General features: G+C 32.6%; 1 protein-coding gene and 1 non-coding gene across 2 annotated transcripts; one reads left to right on the top strand and one right to left on the bottom strand.

Moving 5' to 3' along the window:
* Positions 1–2087: 2087 nt before the first annotated feature.
* On the bottom strand, positions 2088–2808 carry LOC121219803 (disease resistance response protein 206). Its single transcript, XM_041098173.1, has one exon. The coding sequence runs from the start codon at positions 2806–2808 to the stop codon at positions 2239–2241; it is 570 nt and encodes a 189-aa protein (XP_040954107.1). The 3' UTR covers positions 2088–2238.
* Positions 2809–15978: 13170 nt separating this feature from the next.
* On the top strand, positions 15979–16084 carry LOC121220415 (small nucleolar RNA R71). Its single transcript, XR_005917617.1, has one exon. It is a non-coding gene; the product is annotated as a small nucleolar RNA R71 (small nucleolar RNA).
* Positions 16085–16495: the final 411 nt, after the last annotated feature.

Here is a 16495-nt window from a genome sequence, read left to right as displayed (position 1 = left end):
ATTGGACCTTTTATCTTTGTTTTGAAAGTGAAATATAGTTATTGGAGTATAAAACTTAATTACAAAGCCTCTGTTTACATCAATATCTGATACAATTAATATTAACATTTTAAATTTAAGAAGTAAAAAATAAAATTCCTCGTAAATGATACATAAACCCAAAGTTAAAGGAGATGAATTGTTAAGAAATAAGGGGTGAATCGAGAATATCATATAAAAGTTTGAGAACTTGAAAATTTCAAAGGAAGCCACCTCCCCTTGTGCCCCTATATCCATCCCTATTCCTTGTTTTATAGGTTCATTTGACAACATATTTCGATTTTAATTTAGGATGAAAATCCCCCGCTCCATGCCCCTTAATAAAATAACGCTAAGTTCGATTTTTTTAAGTTGTAAAGAATTTTTCTTTTATAAGAAAGTGTAGCTCATTTTTCATAATTAAAATTAAAAGAAAAGAAATTCTGCAATAAAATAAAATAATTTAATTTAATTTATCATAATATTTTTATCTTATACAACATACAAGCAGAAGTAGTTGAAGATTGTCTCGAATTTTGACAAATTGATTGTTAAATTAAATTTAAAATATTAAACCAAACAACTAAGTTTTTGATCAACTAAGTTTTTATATTTATTTTTGTATATATAAATTAAATAAGAAATATAATGATTATTGCATAATAAAAAAGAGTTAAATTTAAATAAACTTATTCAAGGGTCTGAATATTTGAAGGTCAATCCAAAATTTACAAGGGTATAAAAAATTATTAAGACCAAAAAATGAGTTTGAGCAAAAGAAATTAAGCTTGTAATTAATATCATATAAAAATTAAGCACGTTATACTATAGTATAAATATTAAAAAATATATAAATTTTTTTACATTTAAAGTTTAAGGTTTAGATTTATGGTATTGAAATATGTAATTATAAATATTAAATAAAAATATTTATATTTATATTTTAAAAAATAAAAACAAATGAGTAAATTTAAATAAACTTAAGTTAATCATTAACAAATATATACAGACTTAAGTAAAATTGGGTCAAGTAGGACTTACAATTATGTATTTTACAAGACACCATACATAGGCCTAACATGAATTTTTCCATCAACATCTCTAGGTTTAAAACGAATCTCAACTTATGAATTTCTAATGTTTTTCTAAATTTATTTTTTGAATTCAATATTTTTTTTTAACATAAGCTTGAATAGAAGACTAAATCAATAATCATTTAACTATTAACCTAACTAAATCTTTGACAGTTTTTATTTTTTATTCTATAAATTAAAAACATATATGATGAATTGAATTAATTTATTTTATTATGTATAATAATAATAATTTATTTTCTATTAATTTTATCTTGACTCCATTAATATATAATTTAGACAAGAATATAATTTTTTATTAAAATAATGAATATAATTTTAATCAAGATTTTTTTAGTATTTTTCAAATATCTATTTTACGTAATTGCCCTTTAAAATACTGTTATATCTAAAATTCTAATCTAGGTTTCCACTTGAAAATGCAATTAGTAGTTAAAATATGTCTTTTTACTTCCGCTTGGTTTTTGTATGGATAACTAGTTTAAAGGAAGCAGTTGGATTCCAAAGGAGTAGATCTTTTTCTCTGTTAATTGTGTTTCAGTTTAAAGAGCGATTATAAGAGAATTTATGCTACTTATATGGAGATTATAAGAAGATTTAATCACTCAAAGAAGGAGAGATTATAAGTTGTTGAACTTTCACTTCTCGAATATTTATATCCAGGATTAAAAGCCACTGATCCAGCTTATGCATGTATTGCCACTACATTTTCATATTTGACTCTAATTTGCACTTTCAAACTTACTTTATCTTTAAAATTTTAATAACTATTTTATCTCTTAATCACAAAAAAAAGGGCTAAACGTTGAAGTGTTGAAAGAATAAGGAAGGTGAATCGAAATGGAAATTAAGAGTGAGCTAGTAATTTTTAATAATAGGTAAAAGATTTAATTTTATGCTGCATTATATTATTATTTTTTGATATATAATATTTAAAATTAAACATTAACATTCTTAATAGAACGATACGCTCACTTGAATAATGTCAACTGTATCTTAAATTATATCTTAACTCAGTTGACAATCACACGTCAAAAAAAGAAAATATACAACTAAAGACCATATGAAAATATGCCGCAAAACGAAAAACAAGATGAGAAAGCAGATAGCAGCGGCATTATACTAGTTACCAACACTCAAATAATTTAATATAAACTTGGAGCCTAAAATAGACATCCCCTTCAACTGCATCAGTCATCAAAGTGGCTATACCTCTGGCCATAAAGAAATCCCCAGTGCCACCAATCACCGAGATGTCCCTTGTTTTGTTCAAAGGATCAGCCCCGGCAAAGGTGATGCTCCCCCTGTGCAGAGTAGAGTTGAAAAAAAACGAAAACCCTAACCATGCTGTGAAATAATCTTTCCTATCATACAAATAAAAGCCTTGTGCACGTCCCACCGGGATCGAAAGTAAATTATTGTCTAAGGTTATGGGATCGTCAAACACAACCACGTTACCAAAATGGTTTTGTCCAGCCAAGATTGTGCGGTTGCCCCAAGCAGGTGCGCCCACTATGGCTGAAGTTGCGTTTTTGGCATTCTCCCCATTGTAAAGAATGTCGTGGAAGTAAAACACCATTTGTTTACAAGGCATCCGGGGCGCTGCTCGGGTTTTCCTCCTTTGAGTGGCGGAGGAACCTGAGAGGAGGAGGAGGAGAGAAAGCACAAGGGTTTCAGTGACTCTTGTAGCACCCATTTCTCTTGTGATTTGGGGGATTAAGTGACTATTCAAGGGCCAAAATATAGGGAGAGGGTGAGAGAGATTTATCATGTTTACTTAAGTAGATAAATCTTGTTTTAAACGTCATCTATTTATATATTAAATATACTGACACCAAAACAAAGTAGTAGGTTTTTCTTAATTTATATGTCAAACAAGAAGAATAAGTAATTGATGTTGTATGTCAAAACCATTTTTAAATTTTTGAAAAATAGGAGTCGACTTTGAAAATTAAAATGGGAGTCGCCACCGATCCTTTATTGAGGTGTGATCGGATCACCTTGAAAACGATTTTAGATCTACGAATTTTGAGAAAACAGGTTCGGGAGTCGATTACGCACAAGGAAGGGTTAGCACCCTCATAACGCCCAAAATTGGTACCGAAATGATTGTTTAATATCTTAGTGTAGAGAATTTGAAAAGATTTTAAAATACGATCCTTTGAAAAGAAAATTTGAGTAAAATGAATTGGAGGATGAGATTAATTTATTTCAAAGAAATAATCGTCACACTCAGTAAGTTAGAGTGCAACATTTTAAATCCTCAAAATTACATTTATCTCTTGACTTTTAAAATCTATGCATTTGAGAAGGATATCCGATTTGGGTCAAATAAAAAAAAATCAAAACCCAGTAAGTTAGGGTTCAATTTCACAAAATTCCTAAATATCGAATATTGCCTTTATTTTTATTTGTTAGAAAAATCCTCGTCTCGAGAAAACAACATGTCATATCCAATACGTTAGGACACAACGTATCGAATTCCCGAGAATGAATTTTTATTTGCGTGTTTTGATTAAAGAAAATTTTTGATTATTTAGATTCAACGAGGAATATTGGAACTCAATACGTTAGGGCTCAATTCTCTCGAGGATTCCAAATTTCGAGTATTGCGTTATTTTTGAAAACCTTTGAATAAATTGGTTTTGATACTTAAACTATACTAAACAGGTTTTTCGAACGAATAAAGCACAACGGAATAACAATGCACGATACGAGGCGATAATTCATAAACCACAATATTTGTTAAAAACACTAATAATAAATGAATGCCAATAAAAAATACCATACGTATAAAAATAAAATGATTTATTATATGTTAACGCGAAAGTATAAAATAATACTATATAAGAGTTTTATTTTTATAAAGAACAATTTAAAAAAACATAGTAAAATGTAAAGAAAAATCTTATAAATAAAATGAAAACATTAAAATGTGTACAAATTATAATTAAAACAATAAAATAAATGTAAGATAACTTTAAATAATAATAAGTAGTAACTTTGGAACAATGATACCATGATTTTAAATAAATAATACATAATAGGTTAAAATAAATGTATGATAACTCTAAAACCGTTATTTATAATACCAATAAAATATAATGAAATGGGATACTAATATACGATAATATAAAAACTTAAAATATTAATACATAATAAGAGAAAAATATATATACAAAAAGGTAAATAAATGTGTGTAATTAGTACCAATAATATCATTGATTATTATAAAAATAATAATTTAAATAATAATAAGAGCACTTAATTTGTAGTAAATATATATATATATATAAAAGAGCTAAGTGGAAACTAAAATAGAAAGTCAAAGTGCAGATATGCAATAAAATGAAATAAAAGGGACCGAACTGAAACTCATTTAAAATAAAAGGGACTAGAACAGAAATTTAACGCACAAATCCTATCTGGCAATCAAGTCAGATCATTGGAAACAGCGTCGCTTCGAATGTTTGTCTCCTCAACTGACAAAAGGACGAAATTGAAAACAATATTGAATTATGTGGCGAAATTAAAAAAAAAAGATTAAATTGCAGTCAATCAAAAAATTGAAGGACCAAACACATAAATAGGCCATTGAAACCAAATACGCGGATCCTCCCCGAGTCGGGTCACCATGCGGGTCGTGGTCACTGAACGGCCAAAACGGTGCCGTTTTGAAGCTATGAAATCCAGCCTCAAACGGCGTCATTTTATACATCTATTTAAGCACCCCAAAATCTGAAACAAAATGTTTCAGCCCTAAGTCCAGGTCAGAGGGAGGCCGCCTCATCCTCTTTCGTCTCTGCTAGGGTTTCTCATCCCCCGTTCTCATGCCCCAATCCTCATTCGAACTTCGATTGCGACGAAGCGATGAGGATTCGACAGCACCGATATAAGGTAAACCCGCCTCCTTGTTTATTTTCTTTTATAAAATAGTAAACAGAACGTGTAAAAAGAAAAATAACAATTGAAAAAAGCAATTGAAAGCAAAGAGATAGTCAAAAGGATTCCTAGTCACCTTTTGAAACTGTTTTTTTTTATATTGCTTTTCTTTCGAAGATTTTGATACAATATTCGTGGGGTTTTTGATTTCTTTGAATGCTTTCTTTTTTTCCTTTTCCCCTGCTTTCTTACAAATCGATCCATATATCGAAAAAACCAGAATAATGAAAAAGAAAGAAAAAAATCTGTCCTTCGCTATTTTCTTTTCTTCTTTTTTGTTTCTTTGTGTGCTGCGTTGTTCGTTTGTCATTTGTTGCAGGTGTATGGAGGCCAGCTGGAGTGTACGGGGGCGCGTGAAGGCGTGGAGGGCGACGCTGGTATGGCGCGGAAGAGAGCCCGTGTTCGATTGCGGCGCGATAGCTTGCTAGAGTTTTCTGTTAACTGTCTTTAGGTGTTGGGCCATTGGGCCATTAGGTTAGTGGGCTAGGTGCACTGGGCTAGCTGATTCAGGTTTGGTATTGGGCTGTATGTAATGTATTTTGGGTTTGGGTAATGGGTTTAAGCTATTATTGTAATTGGGTTATGGTATTGGGCTATATTATTTGGACTTAATGTTTGTAAAAAACTGGACTATTCAATAATGGTATTTTAATTTTATTTGTTTTTTATATGGGTTCGGGCCGGGCAAAATTTGGGTATTACATATATGTCAAACAAGAAGAATAAGTAATTGATGTTGTATGTCAATAACTTAAGGCTCATTATTTTAGTCCTATAAATGATATCTCTTCTTGAATTTTTAATGTACCAAAAAATACATATCGAAGTATCATGTGTAATCATAAGCAAAAATTTGTCACTTGAATCAATTTGATTCTTAGATAATTTTACTTTTAATTACTTTTAGTTTGCAAAAGAGAAAGGCAAATTTATCGTGTAAACCAAAACTCCCTAATAACATCTCAATTATATATTTTAATTAACACATGCACAATATCATGTTGGAATATAAACAGTAGATGGCGAGTTTAGCCCTTGGCCATTTATTTTCTCTTAACAATCTAATTGGATATAATTAGGTTTTCTTTTGGTTTAGAACGTAAATGAACATTGGAAATTTGTGATTTAGTAAAAATGGGAAAATAACTTTTGGTTAACTAGCTAGTGGGTGCTCCAAACTTTCTTTAAACCTGAGTTTGATTAATTAATTAATTAAAATATAGTAAAGCTTGGATTTGAAGGAATTGTTGGTCGTAAGTGGATATATCCCACATTGGTTAAGTATAGGCTACTGAGAGGGTTTATATATAGCCTTACTTCTTACTTTTATTGAGTAATTGGGTTATAGGCCTAACTCATGTGAGTTGTTGTTGCTTGCTGGCTAACACACATAGTTATATTTGGATAAAACTCTTATATTATTTTCTAGAAAATAATTTATTTAAAGCAACTTTATTCCCCCCCTTTTTTACACAAAATATATTTTTTGACTGTTGCGTGAAAATGGTAGGTCAGTTTTGTAACTGACCTTATGATTTTTACTCTGTTTCCGTTGCTATTTATTATTTTACCCTTTTATTACTAGTATAAATAGAGAGTTATTTTCCTTATTTTTCACACGAAAAGAAAAACATAGCAATCAGAAAACTCTTTTCTCCTTTTCGCTTCTTTTTTATTCCATTCTAAAAGTCTGTCTTTTCCCCTAAATTACATTAGAGGAAATTATGTCTAGGAGTTTGGGCAGGACCAACTGTGACTCCTCCAAACTTTCCTAGGAATTAATTCTAGTGTGATTTCCCTAAGAAGAGCAATACTAATTGTGTTTCACCTTCCTTATTCGAGTGTACAAATATTGAACCATAATGTTAACTATGGGAGACGGCGTTTGCTACACAATCATACTGATCAGGGCAAATTCGTTTCTAAGGCAGTGGTTTTTCCATGGTACAGTAATTGTTGATTTCTTAAATCTTGGTTTATTTTTCCAGTCAGTGCTAATGAATTTGTTTTGCAGTAGTATATTTTCCAACAATTTAGGAACAAATTACTATTGTTTAAACATGTCTACTGACCTATTGTCAAATGTAGTACTTAATTCGGGTTATTTCCGCACTTAAGGTGCTTGTTTTCTAGGCAATTTAGTATTTTTATATTACGTTTCGGTATTTACTAGTTATGATTAAATATTAGTAAAAGAAGTTTTTTTTTAAACACAATTTGTGAGTGATGTGACCTATTAGGCCGACATGGGCCTTAGGTAGTGCCAATATATGTAATTGATTTTGTAGGACGATGGATTATAGGCCCAATTAACGTAGGAGCAAAGGACGAGTGATGCACAAGCTTCTTGAATTGTTAACGCATAAAATAAACCAAAGAATGTGCAAAACATCTGTTGTGTTGTGCCATAGTCAATGTGCTGCCCAAGTGTGCTGAGGTTATTTTCATTCGCACAATCAACTTTATACGAACATATAGGATGTGTCGAAGACCTAATTTAGCCTGCCAACACTTCTATAAATAAGACCTTAGGGGATTGATGTAACTAAGTTGCCTTAGACGCATTCAAAAACCCTAATAGTTTAGAAGTATGATTAGATTTAATTTCTTTCGACTTTTATAAACTCTTTAGTTTTCCTCTTGGAATCAGTTTTGTCCCAAAAGTTCTTTTTATATTATTAAAGTATTTTCATTTTATTTCTTCTTTGCAAGCGACGTTATTTGTTATTTCAATCAAGAGATTTACTACTCCATTCTTTCATCGACATCGAATCTAAGATTATTCTAATCTCTTTTCTCTTTCGATTTAAACATCTTTTTTACATGTTTTATTCAATTGAGATTAAGATTATAAATAACATGAGTAGATAAATCCCTTAATGGAGATTAACAAGTGGATGAGGATGTGATTAACGGAAGATTTAGGGTTCCCCAAGAGGATTAGTTGGTATAGGTCACGCGTTCTTAAACCCTAGGCTTGACAACCCTATGAAGTAATCATAGGTTGAACGAGATTAGAAGATAAGTTTAACCAAGTAAATCGCAATTTATCCTGGTTGAGAAATTGAGTTTGGAAGACAAGCGAGTATTAACCAATAGATTAATTAGTTTAAAGCCAGGAGGTAATAATTGGTTAATTGATAGCTAATCCACCCTAAACCCTAATCTAAAGTTATTACAAATCTTGGAATGAGTTAATCTTCTTGATTAATTTTTTATTTAGGTCATTGTTTATTTTCTTGTTTATTTATTTAGTTATTTAATTTCTTTTATTAATCCCATTTTGTATTTTGTCGTAATATAGAATTTAATTATTAATATTTAAACTTATTATTGTAAAACGATTTTCTATAGATTTATTCCAGCCTCCCTTGGGTATGGTCCTCGAAATACTTCTTGTGTTCCATTGTACACATATACTATATTACAATTTTACCCGTATACTTGTGGACATCGCCGTTCTAATTTTATATATTTTTGGGTATGCTATTTTTACTATAAATGACAACACATTTATAGGCGATTAAGTTTTTGGCACCATTAGCGGGGAGGTTTCAGCATTAAGTCTAGAAAGTATTTTTACAATTAATAAGATAAGTAGGAACATTAAAACCTATCCATATGATATTTATTTTTTGTTTATTTATTTTTATTTGTTTAATTTCTTTTTAGGTCGTTTATGACCCAGTGCTCCAACACTCTAATTGAACCATACCCAGATTTGGAGCAAATACTTAGGTGCACTCGTCAGTCAATGAACATCGATCCACCTGCGGTAATAAATTTACCCTAGGAGTATCCATTATTTGAAGATCCACGAGAGCGAAAGGGAAGTAACCGGGAAAAAGTCCTAATGGATCAGTGGACGTTACATAAGTATGCCTTACCTACACTCGATGCGGTGAGAGGAAGCATAGAACTACCAACGATTAACACCAATAATTTTGAAATAAAGGCGGCCACAATCAGATGATCCAAAACATGATGTAAGTCAAAGAAATGCAATGGAAGATCCGAACAAGAACTTGAAGCGGTTCTTACAACTCTGTGACACCTTCAAGTACAACGGGATATTCGATGATGTTGTGCAACTTCGGTTATTCCCGTCCTCTTTGTGCAACAATGCGATTGATTGGTTAGACTCATTAGAATCGGGTTCCATTACAACATGGAAAGATCTAGGAGAAAATTTTCTTTAGCGAGAAATCGCCAATTTTAAACAATACAAAGGTGAATCCCTATACAAGGCATAAGAATTCTTCAATACGATGCTAAGGAAGTGCCTGCGTCACATATTACAGGCATGGCTCCAAATACAAATTTTCTATAACGGTGTTGACAGACACATCAGATCTAGCCTAGATGGAACAACTGGCGGATCTCTCATATTTCATACGTAAGAATGAGCCTACAAAATCATTAATGATATTGCTATCAATTCGTACATGTGGCCCAATAAGAGATTTATGTACAAATCCAAACCTCCAATAGTAAAAGCTATGAACAAAGATAATGATGATGATCGATACCAATGAATTTTAGAAAAGCTTAACCATTTGGATATGTTTGCCAAGTCAACAATAATGAAGCCCGATTTTTAGAACCAATCGAAGGAGGCAAGCTACATACTTAATAAGGGTAAGGATCCTTATTCAAATAACTATAATCCCGATTGGAGGGATCATCCAAACCGTAAGTGAGAAGGCCGCCATAGAGGTGTAAATCAAGCGCAAACCCAACAAAACCCTCATTATCAACCTCCACCATTGCAACAAATAATCATGGGGAATGACCATGCTGCATGCGATCAAATATTCGATCAATTAGAGGAGAGATAAAAATAATGAAGACAAAATTTTGACAAGTCTAAGCGACATGTGGACGACTCGAATCCTGAATGGACAACCTCTACGATCAAATGAACCAATTAGTGGCAATGTTACAAAAGCAAAATGGATAGTCTCCCTAGAAACACAAAGAACAACCCTTGGAAAGATGGGAAGGAGCAAGTAAAATCACTTTCTTTGCGATAGGGAAAAGAATTGAACTCGCCAAGTAAGCCCATCCTTGAAGAGGATGAGATTCCAAAAGAGTTTGATGAACCCACGGAAGAGGAGAAAGCCAATCACCATCAACCGATCAAGGGGATAGCTGAATCAGTATCTGGTCTGGTTATCACAAGACCGAGCACAACGAAGGTACCATTCTCGATGAGGCAAATTTTATAAGTTTTCTCAGTTTATTTAAATCCCTTAATGTCAATCTATCGCTCCTTGAACTTATTAATAAAATTCTGAAGTATGCCAAATAACTAAAGGAAATAATGAAACGACATACGAAAATGAAAAAAGTGCAAGCAAATTGACATTAATGTCTCGTGTAGCGTGCTAATTGCAAAGTAGATACTCCTAAAATTGAAATATCCAGGTACTTTTACAATCCCAATAGAGATAGGAGATTAGCACTTCAGTAAGGCTCTATGCGATTTAAGGGCTATCATAAATTTAATGCCTTTATCAATCTATCAGAAACTCAGACTCGGGGAATTAAAAGACACATTGATAACGCTGCAAGTAGCCGATAAATCCTTGTTACATCCAAAAGGTTTACTCGAGGATGTATTGGTCAAACTATGTGGATTTATAATCTCCGTCAACTTTGTAATCCTTGATTTTAAGAAATATCGGGAAATCCCTATTCTGTTTGGTAGGCCATTTTTGGCCACTTCTAAATCAACAATCGATCTCAAGTGAAACGAGTTTATTATAAAAATTGATAACAAAATGGAAGTGTTTAAATATGGTCAAGATTCCCAAAGTGAAGGATTGCTTAGGAAGGAATGTTACGTTTTATTCAATTTAATCCTTAACGACCTTAATCAAAGGTACTTTCCGAGTTGTGTAGGTACTCATAATGCAAGAGAAATGGATAAATGGCGAGATCCTGGAATAAATAGAATTAACTGGAAGGCCAACAATGGTCGAGAGTGATGAATGAAGTCAATGGTGAAGTTCAAGAAATTGTCAGACAAGTCTGGTAGCACAACATAGATTTTAACCCATCAAAATTCAATTAATTTGTACATATTGTATATGATGTTATTTTGATTTGTTAGAATTAGAAATTGCACTTGTTATTGCATGTTAGAATTAGAAGGAAACAGGTTTCGGATAACAATGGAGGAGTTAGACGTTAGTAGGGTGCATGTACAAACAACCGAGGGCTTTTTATAAGTCTCGAAGAGGCCAAATCGAAGCCATGTCATCACATAACAGTCTTTGAGCCCAAAAATATATAATTTTATTGTCGTGTCACACCATGTCTAACCTATGATGCGACACACTTTCAAATTTAGCAAAAAAAAAAGGCAAAATGGAATCGTGTTGTGCCATGCATCCTCTGTGGCGTGACATGCAGGTCATTTTTGGCAACTTTCCATTGTTGGTTTGACGTGATCTTCCAAGATATTCACCAAATTTGCATGGCAAGTAAAGCCCCAGATGTCTTATATATATTTCCCTTATCAGTAGCCAAAAACTGTAGTTCGTCATAATCAATCGAATCACCATTTGTAACATTTTTATTCTGGATTTTGTAAATTTCATGTCTTTTCTTTGTTTTGTAACCCCAAAAACATGCATAGTAACCTTTCCAACAGCGAATCTGTAGCGGATAACCATACCACCATCTTAGAAAGGGAGCTCAATAATAATCTTCGAATGGTCCAATGAAAAATCCCTTTACAAGAAATAAGTTTCGATTCGCTAAGCGCATTGCAAGGTAAGACACGTGATTTGATTCAATTTCATCAATGGGAGAAGTTTTGCACAACCCCAACCAATCCAGTGTACCTTCTGATTGGGCACAAATTTTACACCATGTTGAATCAGGTGGATGAAAATAGACCGACGGAGGTATCATTGATGGGGATATTAGTCCGAGGGAAGGAGATTTATATATTGCCTCCCGAGATAGCAGGTATTATGATATTCCATTATATCTCTGTGATTGTGTACAACACACATATTTAATGTATTTTTTGAGAGAAGATATGGAATATATAATTAATCTCCTTACAGACAGAAAGGGTGAGTGAAAACATCACTTGGGCATTGACTACAAAGTTAACGTCAAAAGTTTGAAAGTGGCTGAAATTTATCAGCACTCGAATTTTCCTTATGCCAAACATGTCCGATATTGATACGTTCTAGGCAACTTTGTTTTATGTGATTTTAATAAGGGAACAAGTTTATGTAGGAACATGGATATATCAGAGCATGCTCCAATGTGTAAGAAAAACGAGGTGGAATTACTTTTCCCGCACTTCGTGACAACTCTATGCCAACAAGAGAAGGTGTTGATGGGATGAGCAGGTCATGTCTTACAACTAATAAAGTTTTCGATATTAGAACCGTGTGTGGAATATCTTATAGTGAATAAAAAAATGAAAGATAACTATAAAGGTAAAACCACATCTAGTCGAGAATGCGCTACTCGATTCAAAATGGATAGTTAAATGGATGCAAGAAGCTGGACCGATTTTTGAATATTATGCGAGGGAAAGCGGGTTGAAGCTACCACAATTCCCAACAGCTAAGTACAAGGTAAAGACTGAACCAAGCAAGATGAAAAAAGAGAAGGAATTGGAATAACATGAAGATCCCTAAGAAGATCCATAAGAGGAGTCGAAAAGTGAACCAAACAAAACAGATAAAGGGTTGGATCCTGATTCTGACTAATTTTAAAAAATTTCTTTAATTTTCATTGTTTTTAATTTGGACTTAGTATTTTTTTTTATTCGAGATGATTTTAATTTTTTTAGTTTTTAATTATTTAATACTTTAATATTTTATATATGTAGTGGTGTTTAGTTTTTCTTAGTAGGAACCCCAAATTTTTGAAGGCACAATAATATAGAGTTAAAACATAAAGGGGGAGTAGTCCCACCAATTGTATTGCATGAGTCACGACAATTGGGTAATCTCTTTCCTTTATGTTTTTTACTTGCACATTAGGAACAATGTGCCAAATAAGTGTAGGGGTGACTTAGGAAAATTTTTAAATTTTTTAGTTATTTTATTTTCCTTTGTTTTTAGTAGTTTTAAATTTTTATTTTTGCATGTTTTCTATGCGCTTGAGCTTGTAGAAATACAAGTAATTAGTTAGGAGAATGTTAACAAGATTGTGTGAATAAATTGTAAATTTAGTTTGATAATAATTGATTCTAAACCTTTAATTTTAGACTACTTAGTTCAATTTATTACACTACGAATAGATTTAAGATGTTAAGTATATCACATGATAAATATGTATAAAAATAACATGCATGTTTAATTGAATTATAGGTTGTAGAAATTGATAGAATTGGTCAATTAAATCGATATATAGAATTAATTAGGGACGACCTAAGGCATTATTTGGTAGACAATTATTCAAACAAAAAAGTTATCCCATAAATATTTCCCCTATTACCTATTTTGAAGCATGAACCCATTTTCTTGATGAACCATAAATGAAACCTTAAGCTTATTATATAATCTATTTGATCATTTATTTCTTTTTCCTTGCACGGATTTAGACGTCCGACCATTTATATTGAGGGATTTAGTAGATACATCCTGGAGGTTTCAAAAGAGAAAAAAAAGAGAGTAAAGTTAATGAATTGTATGGTATTGTGAGTATAAGAATTTTGAGCTTGTAGAAAAAAAATATGAGGCAAAATTCCAATCGAGAAAATCTCGATGAACAAATAAATGCAAAGTGAGTTGGAAAAAAAGTACGCTCACATTTGTTCACAAAAAATATACGAGCTTGGATGATTGTACTCATAATACTATAATATGCTTTAGTAATGGAGAAATAAGGAAGGTGAGAAAAGTGGATATAAGATGGTGAGCATATGAATACTCAGGGGAGTATTGGGGACATTATCATATGCCAAATACTTTCGTGCTTAACCATTTTATTGAGCCTATTCTTTGACTTAGGTAGTTCCTTGTGTGGGTGAAATTGTGCCGATTTTTTTTATTTTTTACCACTTATATTCATTTGAACATACATGTATATTTATATATTTGTTTTCATGGGAACCTATATTTAACATTCCTTTATTTGTTTGCTTTGTAATTTAATGAACTAGCCCTTTTAATTTTAGAAGTTGTGAATCAATTGCATAACATGCTAGACTTATATGTTTGTTTACATTGTATTGTTAATATATTTCTATCCAATTTCTTGTATCAAGCTAGCTCAAGTACATTTTCTTTTCTTTGCATGTTTAATTCTTGTTATCAGTCTAGTTTATTTTTGGTTTTTATTTTGTTTTCATTTAGTTTTCTTGAGAACAAGTAAAGACTTGGTGAGTTCATCTTTCTGTACATCGATTCTTGTTTTGCTAGTTTTTAGGAAGGGTCTTCCTAGGATGATTGGTACTTCTTTATCTATTTCAAAATCTAAGATAATAAAGTTAGTAGGAAATATGAATTTATCAATACGAACCAAGACACTTTCCTTCTGGGTATGCTAAAGATCGATCCGCCAATTGGAGTGTCATAGTAGTCAGTCTGGCCTTACCAATACCTAATCGTCTAAACCTAGACGTAGGAATTAAGTTGATACCTGATCCCAAATCGCACAAAGCCTTACCACAATAGGATTCTCCAATATTGCAAAGTATGATGAAACTTCCTAGATCCTTCAACTTAGGAGGCAACTTGTTCTGAAAAAATAGGCTTCATTTTATAGTCAGGGCTATAGTTTCAAATTCCCCAAACCTTTTCTTCTTAGATAGAAATTCCATCATAACTTTCGCATAATTTGGCATTTACTCCAAAGCTTCTACCAATGAGATGTTAATATGTAGCTGTTTCAACACATCCAACATTCTCTTAAATTGAGTATGTTATTTATGTTGTTGGATTCTTTGAGAATATGGAGGTTGTGGAACTTTGTCTTGGATTGGATAGCTCTTTTGAGGTAATATATCTGCATCTAATGAAGAGGTTAGCTTATCAGAATTCACTAGTTTAGATTTTACCTTTTCAGAAATTGTAGAATTTGACTTCTCCGGTGCAAGAATTTCAACTGTTGGTTGATTTTCCTCTTTTGGGGGAGGTTGATCTTCAACCTCAACCTCATTGGGTTCAAAAGTCCTTCCGCTTCGTAAATTGACCGCTTTGCAATTCTCCTTGCTCGATTTTCTTATGTTCTCCATGTCATTGGGCAAAGCTCCTTGTGCTCTATTTCGAAGTTCATTGGCTAGATGCCCCATCTGGTTCTCTAAATTTCTCAAAGTTGCATCATTCTTCGTCATGTATGCTCTTAATAAGTTCTTAATATTAGAAGACTCGACTGACAAGATTTTCTATGTTGCTTGGTAGAGCACCTTGGGGTCCATTTCTAAACTCATCAGCTAATTGCCCAACTTGATTTTCTAGATTCTCCAATTTTGTTGCTTTGCCTTGAATTAAGGCATCATTTTTAACAATGTATGCCTTCAACAAATTCTCCAAATTATTTGAAGGTTCAACTTGCGGTGGGTTCTTAACTTGTTCGTTGAAACCAAGAGGTTGATCCGGTCTATGCTACATGTAAGTGTTGTTCAGTCCACATTCTTGGTAGTGGATTGGTGGCTGAGCGGTAACATGATGTAAATTTTTAGTAGTAAACCGTTTCAACATTGAATAGAGCTACCTGAGCTGAAAGTGAAGTAAGGGTGTCTACTTCATGCATTCCGTCTACAATTCTTCATAGAGCTACTTGATTTATCAGCCATTGGTAATTATTAATGGCTATTCTCTTGATGATTTCGTAAGCCTTATTATAATACTTCAACAAGAGAGCACCATTCGCAGAAGCATCTACCACCAACCTTGTGTGTGCCTTGAGACCATTATAGAATGTCTTTAATTGGATTCAATGTGGAATCTCGTGATTAGGGCATCTATGTAGTAACTCTGTGAATCTTTCCCACGCCTCGTATAAGGACTCATCATCCAATTGTTGAAAACTGGTGATCCCATTCCGCAATTTAACATTTTTGCTAGGTGGAAAATACTTTACCAGAAAGCATTCAACTAATTTTTTCCAAGTAGAAATTGAGTTGGATGGCAATGAATTAAGTCATGCTCGTGCTCGACCTCACAAAAAGTATGGAAACAACTTCAACCTCAGTACGTCTTCAGTTACACCGGCTATCTTGAAAGAATCACTCACCTCCATAAACAATTGAAGGTGAAGATGTGGATCTTTTGTGGGCATTCCATTGAATTGGCCTATTGTTTGAAGCATTTGAAACATCACAGGCTTCAATTCAAACTGTAGTGCCTCGATCTCTAGTCTCCTAATTCTCAGATTTAGTTCAATAAGAAGTGGCACGACATACTGTCTTATGGGTCGGTCCCTATCATCAACAATAAGGATTGGATTTCGAGCATTAGTGG

The sequence above is a fragment of the Gossypium hirsutum genome, chromosome D08 (assembly GCF_007990345.1).
Source record: "Gossypium hirsutum isolate 1008001.06 chromosome D08, Gossypium_hirsutum_v2.1, whole genome shotgun sequence".
In the NCBI taxonomy this organism is placed as follows: Eukaryota; Viridiplantae; Streptophyta; class Magnoliopsida; order Malvales; family Malvaceae; genus Gossypium; species Gossypium hirsutum.
The sequence above is the reverse complement of the archived record's forward strand: the minus strand, read 5'-3'. Positions and strand labels throughout refer to the sequence as shown.

Excerpts from the sequence above, each read along its gene's own strand:
- LOC121219803 (XM_041098173.1), bottom strand. The coding sequence starts at position 2,808 with ATGGGTGCTACAAGAGTCACTGAAACCCTTGTGCTTTCTCTCCTCCTC.